The 19,153-nt window shown below is 36.9% G+C and overlaps 1 protein-coding gene across 12 annotated transcripts in view; it reads right to left on the bottom strand.

The window, feature by feature from the left end:
• DCLK2 (doublecortin like kinase 2) overlaps window positions 1-19,153 on the bottom strand; it is a 150,576-nt gene that overhangs the window by 116,199 nt on the left and 15,224 nt on the right. For all 12 annotated transcript variants that reach the window (XR_009503248.1, XR_009503249.1, XR_009503253.1 and 9 more), the window contains exon 2: window positions 15,333-15,667. Coding sequence is in view for 5 of the 12 variants with exons in the window: in XM_059922590.1 (XP_059778573.1) it covers window positions 15,333-15,667 (335 nt within the window). In the remaining 7 variants the exon portion in view is untranslated. The remainder of the gene's footprint in view (window positions 1-15,332; window positions 15,668-19,153) is intronic.

The raw sequence follows: 19,153 nt of genomic DNA, 5'->3' as shown, positions 1-19,153 counted from the left end.
AGTCCCTCTCTACACTCACTGCCCTTTCTTTGAACAAAAGTCCACGCCTCCCTCCAATTTCTCCAAACTCATTTCCTACTATGACCGGACATTATTCTCATTCCCCTCAGTACTGCCATTGTTTTCCACACTTGCTTTTCCCTTACTGCTGCTGCTGTGTGTGTGTGTGTGTGTGTGTGTGTGTGTGTGTGTGTGTGTGTATCGGGGGGTGTGGTAGGTGGGAACAGTCTTTCTAAATCACCCTCCCCAACTGTAATCCAATTCACGTTCTGTTTCTCCAGGAGCTCTTCCCAGCTCCTCCAGTTCACATTTCTGTTCTTTAGCTGCACAGCAATATCTATTAGGCCTTTTTTTCTTTTTGTTTTTTGGCCCCACCACGCAGCATGTGGGATCCTAGGTCCCCGACCAGGGATCGAACCCATGCTCCCTGTGATGGAAGCGCGGAGTCCTAACCACTGGACCGCCAGGGAAGTCCCTAATTATGTCATGTGTTTTATATTTCCTCACCAAATAGTGTAGAAGCACCTCAAGCACACAGACCTCACCTCATCTGAATGAGCTGAGCATTCAGAAGCTCGCCCTGAACACATATTCAGTCCTTCTGAGCCTCAGTATTGCAGATGCATTAAGTCGACTGGTAGACTGGATGTTTGCTAAACGAGGAAACTTTACACAGATTTTAAAATGTATATAAAATTTATAGATATCTATATATCTGTCTATATATTTGTAAAAAAAAAAACCTTCCAGGCAAAAAGTCCGTTGACTTAATCCTGCTCTCTCATTCCTCCACATCGTTGCCTAAATTGTTCTAAACATCCTTTGAGTAGGCCATTAACCAGGAATCACCGTACAGTATAAACGGTACAAAATTGCATGACATCAAATTAGCCTAAATAGATCAGCATGAAAACTGAAAGTACAACTGCATGAAAAATCCAAATCATTTAATGGAGATTTGGCTCTTCCTCAAAGCAATTTCTACTTCCATAAGTAAAGAAGAAAATTTTGATTTTAGGAAGAAACACTGTTGATTTTTAAAACAAAGCAGTGATAGTTCTTCAGTAACTGACTTTTATCAATATACTTCTGAGGACACATCTTATTAGCCAAAGCATAAGAGTGTTTACACTTTTTAAAGCTATCAAAAGTTTTGAAGTATTCCAATAGATATATCATGACCTTGCTCATGAAGAATGAACCATGTACTTTTATGCCATGCTAATAATTTTAAGGAAAAGTACCTTTTCTTTTGCTACCAAGAAGCACTTTTGTATTCAAGTTTCCTAGCTGTCATAGTGACTATCTTTTAAGTCATTCATAAAAGTGTTATTGGGGACAGAATATTGCAGTACTTTCCATACTGCAGTAACAGGTTCTCCCAAATATAAATTTGCCTCACAGTCACAGGTTCTCCCAAATATAAATTTACCTCACAGTCACAGATCACCTGATCTTGTTAGGTACATGATGTGAAAGGAGGAGAGAAAGCATCCACAAGGCCAGCAGCACATAAGGAAAGGCAGTGTTTACCTACACTCCAGCATAACTTCCAAGTAACAATCCCAATATCCATCCTGCCACAAACATTTCAAAGTGACAATATAAAAAGCACAAGGAAGGGCTTCCCTGGTGGCGCAGTGGTTGAGAATCCGTCTGCCAATGCAGGGGACACGGGTTCGAGCCCTGGTCCGGGAAGATCCCACATGCCGTGGAGCAACTAAGCCCGTGTGCCACAGCTACTGAGCCTGCGGTCCAGAGCCCGTAAGCCACAACTACTGAGCCCACGTGCCACAACTACTGAAGCCCATGTGCCTAGAGCCCGTGCTCCACAAGAGAAGCCACTGCAATGAGAAGCCTGCGCACCACAACGAAGAGTAGCCCCCGCTCACCACAACTACAGGAAGTCCACGTGCAGCAACAAAGACCCAATGCAGCCAAAAATAAATAAATAAATAAATTTATTTTTTTTTAAAAAAAGCACAAGGACAATTAATGCTCTTTTTAAAACACTAATATTGAAAATAAAATACTTCTTTCCAGTCACTATGAGGATTTTGTATAATCTCCAACCAAATGACACTTTCTGTCCATTGACTTAAGAGACTCCATAACTCTGACCCATCCTCTTTCTCATTTCCTGCTAAAATCAAATCTTTATCCTCCGAAACTATGTAAATTTCTTTAGGAATGTCTGCTTCCTATATGGAATAGAGTTTAAGACCCAACTCCCATAAGCATTTAGGAAACTGTAAAACATATCACAACTTTGAAATAATACTATCTGAGACAGCTTCTGGGACATTCAATCCTCTAGGACTGATCATCTTTGTGAACTCATTTTACACTCTCTAGAGTAAACATTCTAAAATGCAAGCCTGATCCTCTTAAAATTCTTCTATGGCAACCCACAGCCTAACGGATGAGATTCACATCCCTAGAAATGCAGCGTATCCTGTGCATAACCTTCCCTTGCCTAACTTTTTAAATTCATTAATTAATTAAGTTTTGGCTGCGTTGGGTCTTCGTTGCTGTCCGCGGGCTTTCTCTAGTTGCGGTGAGCAGGGGCTACTCTTTGTTGCGGTGCGCGGGCTTCAGTACTTGCAGCGCGTGGGCTCAGTAGCTGTGGCGCACAGGATTAGTTGCTCCGTGGCATGTGGCATCTTCCCAGACCAGGGATCGAACCCGTGTCCCCTGCATTGGCAGGCGGATCCTTAATCACTGCACCACCAGGGAAGCCCCTTGCCTAACTTTTTAATTTCAACACCTACACTCAACCGTACATATCTACTTACATCCTTTACACTGGCCATTCTAAAACCACTTGCATTTGCCTCAATACGCCATCCCTTTCCTCTTTACATCCATTAAATTAGGCCATGGTTTCTCAATCTCAGCACTACTGATGTTCTGGACCAGATAATTCTTTGTTGTGAAGGCCTGTCCTGTGCACTGTGAGACATACAGCAGCATCCCTGGCCTGTACCCGTTACATGCCAGGAGCACACTCTCCCCCACCCGTCTCCAGTTAAAACATCCAAAAATGTCTGCAGAAATTTCCAAATGTCCCCTCTGGGGCAAAATTACTCCCAGCCAAGAACCACTGAATCAGAAAGTCACTGAATCCCCTAGATGCCCTGAATACTCACAAGTCCCTTAAGAGCCAAGTTCATTGCACATAGGCTTCAGGGTCATACGACTCAAACCATAGCAGTTCTGTTCACAACAAACCGTGAGCATTTCCTTAAAAGCAGCCATCTCTAGGTCAAGGACAGGGAGGCTAATGGTCTGCGACGATGTTCTTACACTGGACAATACCAATCAACTCAATCAGACTTACTGTAGGCCCCCAGTTTCTAGGGGTTTAATGGCAAACATACTAAGACAGACAAAGACAGAGTTGCAGAGAAACTAGGAGTCATGTGCAATGAACAGAAATCACATGTCTTAGACACACATGGAGAGAAGACACCCGAGAACAGTGGGCCTAGAGCTGTCTCTGGGATACAGAATTGCTGTTATACTTTTCTTCTCCGCAAGGTCTAATTATGAACATGACAAGGTTCTCTATGGTCCTTACTCTCCATGTATGCTTAAATATCTCAAACAGGCATAGGATCCAACTTGGAAAAACCTAGGACAACTTGAGCCACAAAATAAATGATAGTAAGGAATTATGATCCATAGAACAAAATTAATAAACTGTTCACCATTTGAAGGTGAATATAAGTTTTGGGAAAAGTCTAGCAAGACATTCTGAGTCAAGTCTAAAGACTAAAGAAAATAATCATGTTACATAATAGATTTTGGAAAACAATCAGGAATAATTAGAATGTAGTGAGATAAATACTCCTTTGGATCTTGAAAACTAGCTCTGAAAGTAAATAAAAGATGTCTGGAGCAAAGGCAACCTTGTAGGGTAAGTGCACTGTCACGTCAACATGTCTAACTGAAACCAAAGGGCCAAAGTTCTGTAAACATGATCTGTAACATTCCTTGCATAGAGATATCACCATATACCATCTCAGGGTGCTCCCGAGACTTAAACGACAACACGTGTAAACAGTCTGCCACAAGAGCTGGCATTAAACGTTGGTGTCTTTTCTTTCCCATTACTAAAAATCTTTAATGATCTCCCTCATCGCAAGAGTATGAGCCTTGCCTTATTCAACATTAAAATGCAATTGTGCGTCATAGGAAATAAATATATTTAAATCAAACTTCAGTTTGTATTTTTTGACTCCAATGCATATAATCAGCTCCTTAGAGCACAAATCACACTGACCTCAACTCCCTTAACTCCTAGAAATTCAAGAAGTGATTAAGACATTGATTGACTAGTGCTGCCTAGGCAGGAATGCCCTGGAAGCAAAAATCACTTTTAAAACTTCTAGAAAAGTTAAACCTTTTATCTACATGTAAAAGTCTGGACTACTGTATTAAGTGAAAAGACATTTAAAATGTGCATTAAGTTACCTAACTGGGCTTTTACAAGTTTCCATTTACACAACTTTTGCATTTTATAAAAAGAAAGACTGTCTTTAATTTGCATGTTCACAATGGCATGTGTAGCCATAATATTTTACCACTAAAAACACATAGCATAAATGATACCAAAGACTAGGTGTTTAATAGACTTAATCCTTCAGAAACACAACCATGTTAACTAATGTCAGTTTTAATAAGTACCAATACACAGATATTTAAATATCTTCCACAACTCATACTTAAAATGTCATTTAATGACTTATCATGTGGGCAAACAAAGAGCAATATTTAAAAATATAATCAAATGTCTTTACGCTCACATTTAGAGAAGTTTACCATAAACCATTATAAAACAAAAAAAGAAAATTTAAAATAAAACTTTACTGTTTCAAGTCTTAAACGAGCCTGAAATGCATAAGGAAAACCAGACTGCTCCTTCTGGGTAAGTGTTGCTTCATTTCTAACACTCCTCAGGCCCAGAGAATTAAACTTTTGTGGAGGCGAGCCTCTAATGACTACAAGCTTTCCAACACTTTGCTGGGAGTCTGGCAGCTCATCGGAGTACAGTTAAAACGTTCTAAAAATACACACACACAGAATATTCATGAAAGCTAGTCTTACTAGCTGTGAAATGTGGTGCTCTTCCTTACTTAAGAAAAATGCAAGAGGTTAATTTTTAAATCCAGGAAATTGCACAGGGTTACTGAAAACGCAAATACAGACTCTAGCACTATTTTTCTCCATGACGCAATTTTTAGTTTAGATTCAATTAATTCCTCTTCTCTGAGGCAGCACCCTAAGAACGTGGATGACCACGGTCAAGCTTAACTTTTGCTCTCTAGAAAAATCAATGACTTTAAGGCTGAAAATAAAACACTTCCCCCTACTAAAGGGAAGAGAGTAAAACAGGCCAAAGAAGAGTTTCTTAAACTGCAAACAAGCTGATCATACACAAAATTTGAGTCAGGCTTTACTTGGAAGAGAAGAGCCACAGATTTCATCAGGTTCTCAAAAGCTATTATAAGCCCTGAAAGATTTCTCACCTATAAAATTAGCAAGCTGGACTAAATAATTTCCTATCTCAATTATACATTCTAAAACACCATGCTGACTTTGCACCTGTCCTTGTTTTTACCATAAGGCATGAGGAATAAATGACCCTTTCATAAAATCTAGTAAAATTTGTAAAGTAATACTATATATTACACGTATTGGTAGAAATTGTGATCAGCAGATACTCATGATACATACAAAAACAACAAAACAAATCCAAAAGTTAGCTATGACCAAAAGCAACGAAGTTTACAAAGTGACTACCGCAAGTAATATCCTTGACTCAACTCTGAGTCAAAATACCACAAAGCAAAAAGTTACCTGACTTCACTAAATACCAGAAATATACTCGGGGGATTTTTGGCATCTAGGCAAAGGTTATTAAAAAAAAAAAAAACTGAATGAAATGATGGGTCCTTCAGTTCAAGATTAAGGTGACATAGTACCATAATATGGGCTATTTGCTTAAAAAAAAAAAAAGGTTTCTCCCTACTAAGCTTAACAATTTCAAGACTAGTTGGTCGTCACTTGCCTTGAATATAAAACTGATACACAGGTCAACTGGCTTTTCTCCTTAAACTACTCTCTAGAACAGAAAGTAGCAAAGGTGGTAAGAGGAATGCGTGTAGGCTTCAATTTACACAACAGGAATTGCGCAGAATGTACATTTTTCCATGCAAAAAATCAAATTATGACCATTTTATAACCGGCTGTCACGTCTAATCCACTCCTAAGCCTCTCCTAGCTTCAGAAATACTGGGGCACATGCCAAGAGCGTTGCCAACTAGGACAACTTTGTGTCTACAGCTTTGATTGTATCTCTGAAACCCCAAAATCCATAAGAGTCTCTTCTAGTAATCTGCCTCTAGGAATCCATCCTAAAGAAAGGAACTGATCCAATGATGTTAAAGTCTACATGTAGCAAGATCATCAGAGGATAAAAGAATGAAAAGCTGGAAACAAGCCAAGTGTCCAGCAATACGTTAGAGAAATTACAGTCTATCTAGCCAATTGACCATTATTCAGTCATTTAAGTATGAAATGTGCAGATTATATAACACGGAAGAGTATGATTAACAAATGAAAAAAGCAGGATACACTATTACACATAAAAACCATGTTATGTAAAAACTATGTGTATATATGTATTTAAATTGCATTAACAAAACTTATTAGGTGGTTCCTTTTAAGAAGTAGAGTGAGGTTGGGGAAGCAGGGCAGATGTGAAAAAAACTTTCATTCTTTGCATTTCCCTGAACTTTTTGCATTTTTCCAATAGAAATTATACTGATTTTACCTGGGTAGTTTTCTCTTAAAAGAGAGACAAAACATGTGTATATGAAAATACTGATAGGAATACTCAATTACGAAAACAAAGGGCTAAAATGGAAGCACTGTGCATTTAGTTTTTCCTGTATTTTCTAAACTTTCTGCAATGTCATATAATTTTTTAAAAAATCTATAAAATAACACTGAGTCATCTTTTTGTCAAGCATATAATCACTCCTTAACCTATTACTTCATTTTTCAGATCCTACTCCAAGTATAATTTTACCACACGACCTATTATTATTACACAGATTTTAGAGAAACCCCAGGTAAAACTGCATCACTCTAAAACTTAAGAAAGATTTTTTTTTGACATAACCTGTTTCTCTTATTAGTTATTTGTCCTGTCCCTCATTATCACTGAAGCCTTTCCCAAAGCCTGACCACAGGTGGCTTATACCGTAGCTGTGGAAAGTGCGGGATCTAGGATCACACTCTCTGGATATGTACCCCAGCTCCGCCACCAGCTGCATGATTCTTGATTTCTCTTTACTTCAACTTGCCCACTGCTAAGTGGAAAATACACTACCTAACTCTCAAGGCTGCTATAAGGATTAGTGAAGAAGACTAATGTAAAGCACAACGTAATGTCTGACACAGTAAGCGATTAGCTATTATCTATTAGCTAATTAAGCTATTATTCTAAGCACTGCACAATACATATGTGACAAAATATATATTTTAATAATTATTATAATCAGTGGAAAATTCATTTATAACAAAATGAAACTAATTCAATACAATCTTTATGTTCTATGCATTACTCCAACTTAGACATCAAAAGAATAAGGAAACAAAAGAGTTCGCGGTAGTGTCATTTTTATCTCACCTACACTTTACCTTGCATAATTCACTGAGAGCTAAAATTGTGTTTCTTAAGCATCTCTTCTCCTAATTTTCAACTGCAGTCATTACTAACAGGATTTTAGTGTTTTCCTTCAGTTTCCCATTAAAAAGGAAAAGGTATTATTTAAGGTCAGGGGAAACTGCCTACACCATGGATATCAAAATGGCAAAACACAAACTTTACTTGAAGAGGGATATCTAAATGCTTTCTTCTTTCTTCCCGCTTTTCAGATCACTCTTTGAAAAAAAGGGTTCATTAAATAAAAAACAAAGATTAAGCTTCCCCCCCACCCTTTTTAAAGGCAGAGATATATCTGCTTAGATGAGGAATCGAAGAACAAATGAAAATACCTTTCTATACCTGGACTCCAGCTGTACTGAAAAGTCCCACTGGTTACTCACAGTCTGTTAATTCCTGATTGGGATAAATCTTCCATTACTTGAGATAGATCAGCTACCCACACTTCAGAGGTGTGAATTTATCTAAGAGGACAGAACACTGTTGTCTGGATTTCTACTTTCTACAACAGGATATGCATGCATTGGCAGCAGTGTGAGAACTAAAACCGAACTGTTCTCATCTACATCAAGGAAAAATTCAACCACGTGATTTTTCTGCAGCAATTTGAGAAGAGATTGTTTTAAGTAAGTACGGTTGGGTCATTACAAAGAAATGAATCTTCACTAGAAAATGTGATGCTGGAAAAATAAAAGATATAAAATATTATTAATAGTATAGTACCCGTGAAATAAACTTTTAAAAATGTGAGGATGGAAACCTTCATAAACTCTAATACGGCTGATAAGATGAATGCACTCCAAGGGGTTACCATGTTCCGCAAGAAGGACCCACGGCATGTGGGCATCCTGAGGCTGGCAGCGGTCCCAAAGTCTGGAAGTATTTTACCCCCAAAGCATCAACTGCTAGCGATTTTTGAGTCTGTTTTGTCTCTGCCCATGACAAGAATCAACTTGTTCCAAAATTCCACGAAGTATGTTTCTTTTATGTTAAAACTCTGCTGTTTCTGGGAAAGCTAAAAGCTAGAATTTTTTACACATGGGGACTAAAGCTATATTTGGACCTTTCAGTTCCTTAACAGACTAAAGATTTTTTTTTTTTTAAATAACTACCACCCTGCTGCAGTTTATTCTGAGAAAGTCACTCTGTTTTTCAAAAAATTTAAAAAGTAAACCTTGTTTTTCTATACAATTTAACTTAAAAGTTCAAGAAGATTTTGTTTTTAAGAAGAAAAACAAAAGTCAAGCATTTAATCTAAATTAATTGCTAGTTCAAAGAAAACTACTTAGGGGAATAGTGACTTCTATTTACGAATGCTTTTTTCTAGTCACCCCATCTATAAATACCTAGGTTGTATGTTTTTTAAAAATTGATAATCATGCTATCACTTTTAAGTATTAAATACTTAAAACTTCACGAGACTAAATCCTGATTTCTTAGGCTTCTCTTTAAATACAGGTGAAATGATTTGGGACATCTTTATTTAATCCCCTGTGAAGCTATACTACCCAACTGTATGTCAGCCTCACACAACGAAGACAAATAGTTTGAAATCCTGGACAAGAAAGAGTACAAACCATGACATTCTAACACACCTGCCTCAATTACATAAAAAGTGGACAGAAAGGTTATGAGAACGTCTCTAAGGTCTGAGATAAACAGAACTTATATCATGTGGCCTAGCTGATAACAAAGTTACTATTTTAATAAGTATCATTTCCCTTTGAATCATTTCACTTACTTTACACCAAGATTTCTGAGTCTCAGCATTACTGACGTTTTGGACCCAGGGAATTATGCTGTGGCTGTCCTGTGCACTGCAGGATGGTGGGCAGTTTCCCTGGCCTCTACCCACTAGATGCCAGTAGAATCCCCACCTCCAGTCAAGACAATCAAAGAATGACTCCAGACATTACCAAATGTTCCCTAGGGGTAAAAGTGTGCCCAGCTGAGAACCATGTCTTGACACTAAAGAAAACCCAAGAGTTAACATGGATAAAATCCTAAAATGTGATTTTATTTGAAGTGATTTCATAAAAAGACAGAAAATACATTAATTAGTTGTACTAACTAAGTCAGACCTTGTAAATGGAGACAATACTACTAGGAAGATGTGATCATCCATTGTGAGGGAAGAAAAGATTTCAGGGACATCGTTTTCACAACATGAATGCTAACTGGCATATGACACCCCATTGCTTCTTCAATCAAGAAAGTTTTCAAGCCCATAAAAGATAAGCAGGGCCCCTTGAAACTCTAGCACAAGTATCAGAATGGGCTCATTGACTGTTCACGATGAATTGCCTATAAATTGTTTAATCGCTATCCTGTGTCAAAGATCAGACTAATTAAAATGAAAACAACAAATCTGAGTAGGAAGTAACCAGGAAAAAGAACATTAAAGTCAAGGCAGACAGTCTAAAATTTTGTACAGGGACAACTCATTAACACATCTTAGTTCCTTTCTCTTCACCTAAGCAAAGCTGTTCTTGAGAATTTTCAGAGAGCAGATAATTTTTAAAAAATCATTTTATGGAAAAAATTCAAAATGAACACTGTCCATTTAAAGGTTTGCATTAATCTTAAGAACAAGAAAAATCTCTTAGGCTATTTCAAAGCAAGATTTCATCTCTCTTTATACTTATAACATAAACCAACCAAAAGACAGACTTGAAGTTTAAATATAAGTCCACTTATAGTACAAATGTTGAATCAGTGCCTAGAAAACTACAGCTTTTAAGGATACCTGGCAATCTGAAAATATAATATCCAAAGCTGTGTCTATCAAAATGAAATCTCTAATTTTTCCAAATAAACATTTTATTTCGAAGTTTAAAAATATCTCTTTTCTTTGCATGTGGGAAATAATATTTTAATTTTTATAAGACATAAAAAGTGACAAAAGTGATACTACCATTTTATAACCACGTGCCAAAATTTCAACGATTAACTCAATGTTTTAATTTCTTCCATCTGATTGAAATCAGTCTTGTTTTCTTTCTCAGTGCTTGAGTTTCTGCTTCTAAGCAGACGTGAGAAAGAAGTAGTGGAAATCAGAACAGCAAATACTGGATTTCTGACGGCAACTATAATCTTTTTTCCTTCTGAATTCATTAAAAAAATTATTCCTCACTCTTCTTTCTTAACATAGATTGAAAACATACTACAGAGTTTTTTTCTTGCTTTTTCCACTTAACATTTTCCCGTGTCTTTAATTATTCCCCCAACACAATTTTCAATGCCCACTACATATAAATTCTATGGTGAAATCATTTAACTGTTTTTTACTTTAGAGATTTTAAATTGTTTCCAATCTTTTGCTCTTATTGATGGGATGAACATTTTTATGCATAATTATGTTTGCATCTTCGATTATTTAGGATAAATTCCTAGAAGTTAATTTACTAGTTCAAATAGTAAAAATATTTTTGAGTTGTACATAATAAATTGCTTTCCATAGAGATTATGAAATTTGCACTTCCATCACTGAGAATGCCAATTCACTGCACATTAAAAAATAACAGACATTTTCTGTTTTAAAATAACCTGTCAATTTTAAATATGAATATCTTATTGCCTTCATTCACATTTTTATTAGTGAGACTGAACTTTTTTTATGCTTACGATTTATAATCCTATCTTCTCAAACTGTCTGTTTGGCCCTTTATCCACTTTTCCATTGTAGTGGGTTTTTTTCATATTAAACTAGTATGACTCAATATAAACGCATATAACCCTTGCTTGACATCTAGAAATTTTCTTTAAGTCTTTTTTAAAATTTTTTTTCTCTTTTTTTATTTTTTGAATTTTATTTTATTTTTATACAGCAGGTTCTTATTAGTTATCTATTTTATACCTATTAGTGTATATATGTCAATCCCAATCTCCCAATTCATCCCACCACCACCCCTGCCCCCGCTTTCCCCCCTTGGTGTCCATACGTTTGTTCTCTACATCTGTGTCTCTATTTCTGCCTTGCAAACCAGCTCATCTGTACTATTTTTCTAGATTCCACATATATGCGTTAATACATGATATCTGTTTCTCTCTTTCTGACTTACTTCACTCTGTATGACAGTCTCTAAGTCCATCCACATCTCTACAAATGACCCAATTTTGTTCCTTTTTATGGCTGAGTAATATTCCATTGTATATATGTACCACATCTTCTTTATCCATTTGTCTGTTGATGGACATTTAGGTTGCTTCCATGACCTGGCTATTGTAAATAGTGCTGTAATGAACACTGGGGTGCATGGACATTTAGAAATGTTTAATTTTTATGTCCAACCAATCAACTTTTCCCTCTGATTTTTCCACTTCTTTACTACTTAGAAAATCCTTTCCCATTTCAACATAACTATTGACATATTTTCCTTTTGTTCTTGTGTCTCATTTTGACACCTATATTTTTAAAACACCTGGAATTTCTTTTTGGTATGGTTATGAGGATGCTGATTTAATATGTGGTAGCATGAGAGCCCATTAATCATTATTTCCAAAATTTTCCTGCTTATTTTTCCAGATTAACTTTTAAAATCACTTTGTCAGGTATCGCTCCCCTCACTCCAAAACAATCTCATTTACATTCTTATGGAAATTGCAATTAAACTATAAATAAAAATCAGGAAGAATGTATAGAAGAATGTTGAGTACTAGGTGCTATCAGGCGTCCTTATCTTGTACCTGACTGTCATAGAAATGCTTCCTGTAACTCATTTGTTTACCAATACATGGACATTTTGTTTCAGATAGGAATTTTTCTTTTTTTATTGTATTACAGAATTCACCTCCCATTTTTATTACTAAATCTTTAACTGAATATAGATTTTGTATTTTGTCAAATGCCTTTGTGACATTTTTGGGGGACTGTATATACTATCATGCTTTTTCCTCTAGATCTCATGTATAAACAGGTTTCTTAATAGTAAGCCATCCTTTGATTTCTGTCATAAGTCTACGCATAACAGTATTATTCTTTAATATGTTGGTGATTTGGGTTGCTTGTGCTTTAGTTAACAATTTTACATATAAACATTTCTAGTCTGGAGGCTTTTCAAAGATAATTTTTTTGAATACCTATTAAAAGTTCAGTGATTTCTATTTCAATTAGCTGTTCAACGTCTATATTTTACTTACATTTTTCCTGAACAACATTTATTTGTAGATTTCCAAATCTGTTTCAGTTTTTAAAATCTTTATTGAATTTCCTGTTTATATGCCATTTATGTTTTCTAATTTGCTTCAGCTTTGATTTTCACTTTTCCTTTCATCAGGTATCTTAAATATTTGTCTTCCCCATTTCCTGTCTTCACTGTGTCCACCAAGAATCAGCTATTTGATTTACCAAATCTCCTTTCTGTCTTGTGGTCTAATTTTTTTTTCACTTATTTGCAGGATGAATCTTAAGGTGCTTTGTGTTGTGATGTGCTGTTAACTCAATTTGTAAAGTGTCTATTTCCATTCATACTATGAACCTATCTTGGGGCAGGCCACTCTGAAACGTTATACCTTCTAACTATTAATTTAATTAATTAGAAAAGTCATTGTAAACTCACTATAATCTACTGGAATTCTCAGAACGTATTTTTTAAAATTTTGTTTATGTTTATGAAAACAACCCAGTAACTAGATCTGGTCTTAGAAAATTAGAAACTAATTATGCTTTTCCAGAAGACACCACTCCAGTGTTTTATATTGTTCATTCTCAGCACTACACAAGCCAAACACTTCAAAATAAATTATGTTAGAGGGAAGAAACAAAATGGAATGAAGAAACAAATTGAATGCTGGAAACTATAATGTTTAATACAAAGTATAATGTTTAATACAATGTAAATCTAAACAACTTAACTTTATTGAAATTAAGTTGAAAAAATACATTTTAGAAGCCTCATGTTTCTTTTTAGGAATGATAATCTGATTGTTACGAAACTCAATATTTGTATAACTGCTATTCATGCATTCCTGCAATTTGTTCAATTTTTTTTAGTCTATTAGATTCCCTGGTATACTGTTACCATAATTTGGCTTGCATCTTCCTGTATAATTTGTGTACATTTTTCAGAAATGCTGCTTAATTACCTCTATTGTTTCCTATGAAACTCAAATGGACATTCCTATAAAAGAACATTCTTTGAAATGCATTTTCTATATTATACATAAGTAGGGAGGAAAGGCTTTTCTGAAAGCATTAAATATCTTTTATTTTTACTTCTGTGATTTACCGAAACCCATATTGACTCTACTGGTCAACAGATGTTCTTATTCTTAACTAGAGAATATCCCATTTAATGTAGGAAGCCTCTTCAACATACACTCTTTCCTCAGAAGTTTACATTTCCCTTCTGGTGCAACCACTGTGGAAAACAATATGGAGGTTCCTCAGAAAACTAAAAATAGAATTACCATATGATCCAGCAATCGCACTCCCGGGTATATACCCGGACAAAACTGTAATTCAAAAAGATACATGCACCCCTGTGTTCATAGCAGCACTATTCATAATAGCCAAGACATGGAAACAACCTAAATGTCCATTGACAGATGAATGGATAAAGAAGATGTGGTATATATATACAATGGAATACTACTCAGCCATAAAAAAAGAACAAAATAATGCCATTTGCAGCAACATGGATGCAACTAGAGATTATCATACTAAGTGAAGTCAGAAAGAGAAAGACAAATACCATATGATATCACTTATATGTGAAACCTAAAATATGACACAATGAACCTATCTCTGAAACAGAAACAGAATCATGGACGTAGAGAACAGACTGTGGCTGCCAAGGGGGAGAAGGTTGGGGGAGGGATGGAGTGTGAATATGGGGTTAGCAGATGTAAGCTTTTATATATAGAATGGATAAACAACAAGGTCCTACTGTATAGCACAGAGAACTATATTCAATATCCTATCGGGCTCCCCTGGTGGCGCAGTGGTTGAGAGTCTGCCTGCCAGTGCAGGGGACACGGGTTCGAGCCCTGGTCTGGGAAGATCCCACATGCCGTGGAGCAACTAGGCCCGTGAGCCACAATTACTGAGCCTGTGCTCCGCAACAAGAGAGGCCGCGGTAGTGGGAGGCCCGTGCACCGTGATGAAGAGTGGTCCCTGCTTGCCGCAACTAGAGAAAGCCCTCGCACAGAAACAGAGACCCAACACAGCCATAAATAAATAAAATAAATAATAATTTAAAAAAAATCCTATGATAAACCATAATGGAAAAGAATATTTTTAAAAGTATATATATGTATAACTGAATCACTCTGTTGCACAGCAGTAATTAACACAACATTGTAAATCAACTATACTTCAATTAAAAAAAAAAAAAGAAGAAGTTTACATTTCCCTTCCAATAGCCATAAGAAGTATATGATAGATTTGTCTACATTTACTTTTGAGATAATTTGGGTAAAGAGACAGGTAAGCCACTTACATTTTTCATGATAAAGGCCAACACACACATGCCCCTCACAAGTAGGACTGCTAGAATAACTTCTAGGGAACTATGAAATTCATATTAACTATGTAACCACCGTGGTACTGGGAGAGTTTAAAAGTAAGACAGAGAGCGTGGGGCTGGAAACATCCTACCTGCTTCCCGTCCAGCGTGCAGAGCCTCTTCACCACTCCTGAGTCCAGTTTAATGGCTTCAGTGATATCTGTTAAGACCTGTTCGAAGGAATGAGCAGTCTTCTTATTCAGAAGGATCCGCACAGCTTTTCTAGGCTTCACTCCACTTCGAATCACAGTCACTAATTTGGGTTTGATGAAATCTTTACTTTCCTTCACTTCACTCTTCACTGAGGAGGGGGCAGCCAAGGCGCGGGTGGTCCCACCCTTGATGTTCACAGACCAGTTTGGATTAATGTTTTTGGTGTAATCAACTTTACGAAACGGTTCATTCGATGCACACACGTAACTCTCACCTAAAAAGCAAAAATCAGTTTTATCAACGTGGTTATCCCCACCACAGGAGCATTTTGTATGAAGCAAACACGCTAGAATCCCATTAAGTGAATCCTCAACTTAACAGGTTTGGCGTTCTACCCACACCCCTTTCTTTTCAATAGCATCTAGGTTGGTTTTGAGAGAATAGCATACATTAGAGTGAAATGCACTGGACGAAGAAACTAGAGATCTGGGTTTTATTCTGGTCAAATGTCACCCTGGATAGCGCAGCTTACGGGATCTTAGTTTCCCAACCAGGGATAGAACCCGTGCCCTCAACAGTGAAAGCACAGTGTCCTCACCACTGGACCACCAGGGAAGTCCCTGCACTTTGCTTCCCAACATCAGTATCTGTAAAGGGAAGTTGTTGAACCAGGTGAATTCTAAGGTACTCTCTACGTCCAAAAGTCCATTAACTAATTTAATTTTTAATATCTCATTCTGGAAGAAATAACTGTATCACAAAATAATACACTCTCATAAAGAAATAAAACTGTCTTCCTCCTCTTTCCAATTATATATTTCAGCCCTAATCAAAGAAAAGTTACTACAAAATTCACATAGCTGACTAAATTCACATATTTAGTTATATGATCATTTACTCAGTTAATGAAGCACTGCAAAAATGAAGGAAGAGTTTTGACAGCTCAAAGAAACATACCGCAAGCATTTTTTCCTTAATGGAAGAATATGAATTTAAAATAGTTTAAATAGACAAACTTTTCATCGTCTACTTAAATGAGGAAGGATATTTAGTAGTTAAAATGATGTGTTCTTTATTCATGTAGACTTCTGCTTAATTTTCACTAAGTAAAACATAAAAACTATAGTATTTGTCAATTGGTCAATTGATTCAATGTTCATTAAGTTCCAAAACTTCATGTTGAAAAATCACAAGTTTTCTCTCAGGAAACTCAGAAGTCACCCACTTTTTTTTAGTCTCAACTTTGTGGCATGCAAGATAAAAGGATTACACTCTAAGATTTTCTCCAAGTTATCTTCTAACTCAAAAAGAATTCATTATTTTTTCACACATGCAGTTTAATGGCCCCATTTTTAATATATAGATTTGTCTACAGGGAGAGAATATGCAGACAAAAGCATTTAAGATTTTGGTTCCTTAGGCAGTTATACCTCTTGCTGTTAATCAAACAATAAATTCTTATTCTTTGTTAGACACTAGGCACCTACAAGATTGATTAGAAGCAATCAGTCTTCCCCCAACCAGAGTCATGCTACTATAGGGATTTTTTTTTTAATTTAATTAATTAATTAATTTATTTATTTACTTATGGCTGTGTTGGGTCTTCGTTTCTGTGCGAGGGCTTTCTCTAGTTGTGGCAAGCGGGGGCCACTCTTCATCGCAGTGCGCGGGCCTCTCACTATCGCGGCCTCTCTTGTGGCGGAGCACGGGCTCCAGACGCACAGGCTCAGTAGTTGTGGCTCACAGGCCTAGTTGCTCCGCGGCATGTGGGATCTTCCCAGACCAGGGCTCGAACCCGTGTCCCCTGCATTGGCAGGCAGATTCTCAACCACTGCGCCACCAGGGAAGCCCTACTGTAGGGATTCTTGTTTAAGATTTGTTACCCACCCCCCCGCCAACCTGTCACTTCTCCATTCCATCCATCCTGTTGAGGAACATCACTTCCTACTCAGACTCCTCAGCTAGAAACCTAGGCATCATCCCTCACCCTTCTGGCTTCCCTACACACTGCATTTTGACATCAAGTTCTGTCCACTCTACCTTCTAAATATTTCTAAAAATGCCCCTCCCCTCTGCCCTCATCACCACCCACTTCCCACCTGGATCCATGCAAGAATCTTCTGTTTTCTACTCATTCCCCAGAGAGAGAACAAGTTTTCCAAATGATAGTGCATTTTATGTTACTGATACAGCTGGAAAGGTATATCCTAAAGTAATGAACCTTGATTCATGGATAAAATACCACATTGTGAGAGAATTTTTTAAACTCTTACCAGTACATATTAAAACTGCACTCATCAAAACAAGGAAAGGATAAACATCTCATTTTAAAATTAGACTTAAAGATATAAATGTGTTATGTCTATATATATACATAAATATCATACATGGATATATGAAAAATAAAGCAGTCCCTGAGGTCCAGAATTGATCTAACATTCAGAGCTAGACCTCAATATTACTATAACCTGATCTGATCTGTGATCTTCTGTGGGATATCATCTCACAGAATATCTATATCAAATGAAGCCATTCTGGGCCTATGATAAAGTGACACACAAAAAAGGTCACTCAATGAGTGATTGCCACTTCGTTACCAACTATAGCTTTTTCCTCAATCTAGTCTGCTCTCACTATAAATAGGATTTAATGAGATATTCAATCACAGAATTGTGCTTCCTCTGACAACACCCAATACAGAATGAGTCCCTGCTTCCTTGGAACCAAAGCCCAATTTCTATGACAGCTCTTGCAGCTCTTACTGAGCTGCCCTGTGGTATCCCATAATGTCCATTCTTCCTTACTACAATGAGTAGCAAACTCAACTTGTTCACCTCCAGGTATGTTCTTGGTGGTCTTTAGCTGAAGAGAACTGAGATATATACACACACACTCAGACATATTCATATTCTCCCTCTCTGTTTCTCTAAAAGCAGTTCTTTGACCATAAGGCATTGGTGGGAAATCATTTTGTAAATTATGATCACATGAATACTACGTAGAAGAGGATTTGTGTTACAGAGAACAAACCAGTGGTTACCAGAGGGGAGAGGAGTCGGGAGAGGGGCAAAATAGGTGAAGAGGATTAAGAGTTACAAACTACTAGTTAGAAAATAAATAAGTCACAGGAATGTAAGGTACAACAAAGGGAATACAGCCAATATTTTATAATAACTTTGTATGGTGTGCAATCTATAAAAATATCAAATCACTATGTTATATGCCTGAAACTAATATTGTTAGTCAACTATACTTCAATGAACTTTTTTTTTTTAAAAAAAGAGGATCTGTTTTCTGTATAGAAAGAGGATGGATAGAAGCAGGAAGTGGTTATACACCTTTACTGTTTTCAAGCACAGTGAGGAATAGAAAGTCTTTCCACCCCCTTTGACTCTCTCCAGTGGCATGCCTATGGCTTCCTACCACTGACATCTGTTCAGAGACACTCTGCATTACTTCATATTTAGCAGGTTGACAAACCAATTGTCAACAGTTGTGTAATACAACCTGGGTACCTGTTAACCATTAACTTTCATCCTTACTCAACCAAATGAACTGCCTCCTATTTAAGAGGCAAGAGGCTATTAAAAGCTAGGAACTCCCCAATTTCTTGTTCTGTGAAAACCGTCATCCCTACAGATGTATTTCAGTCTGTGCCAATTTTCCCACCTCTTCTCCCTTTTCAGTGACAAGGGTACCCTCCTCCTGTTCAATGTTAAGTCTCTCGCAACATTTGGGCCCTTCCTGCTCCTCATGCTGA

Source organism: Balaenoptera ricei, chromosome 5 (genome assembly GCF_028023285.1).
Source record: "Balaenoptera ricei isolate mBalRic1 chromosome 5, mBalRic1.hap2, whole genome shotgun sequence".
NCBI lineage: Eukaryota > Metazoa > Chordata > Mammalia > Artiodactyla > Balaenopteridae > Balaenoptera > Balaenoptera ricei.
The sequence above is the reverse complement of the archived record's forward strand: the minus strand, read 5'-3'. Positions and strand labels throughout refer to the sequence as shown.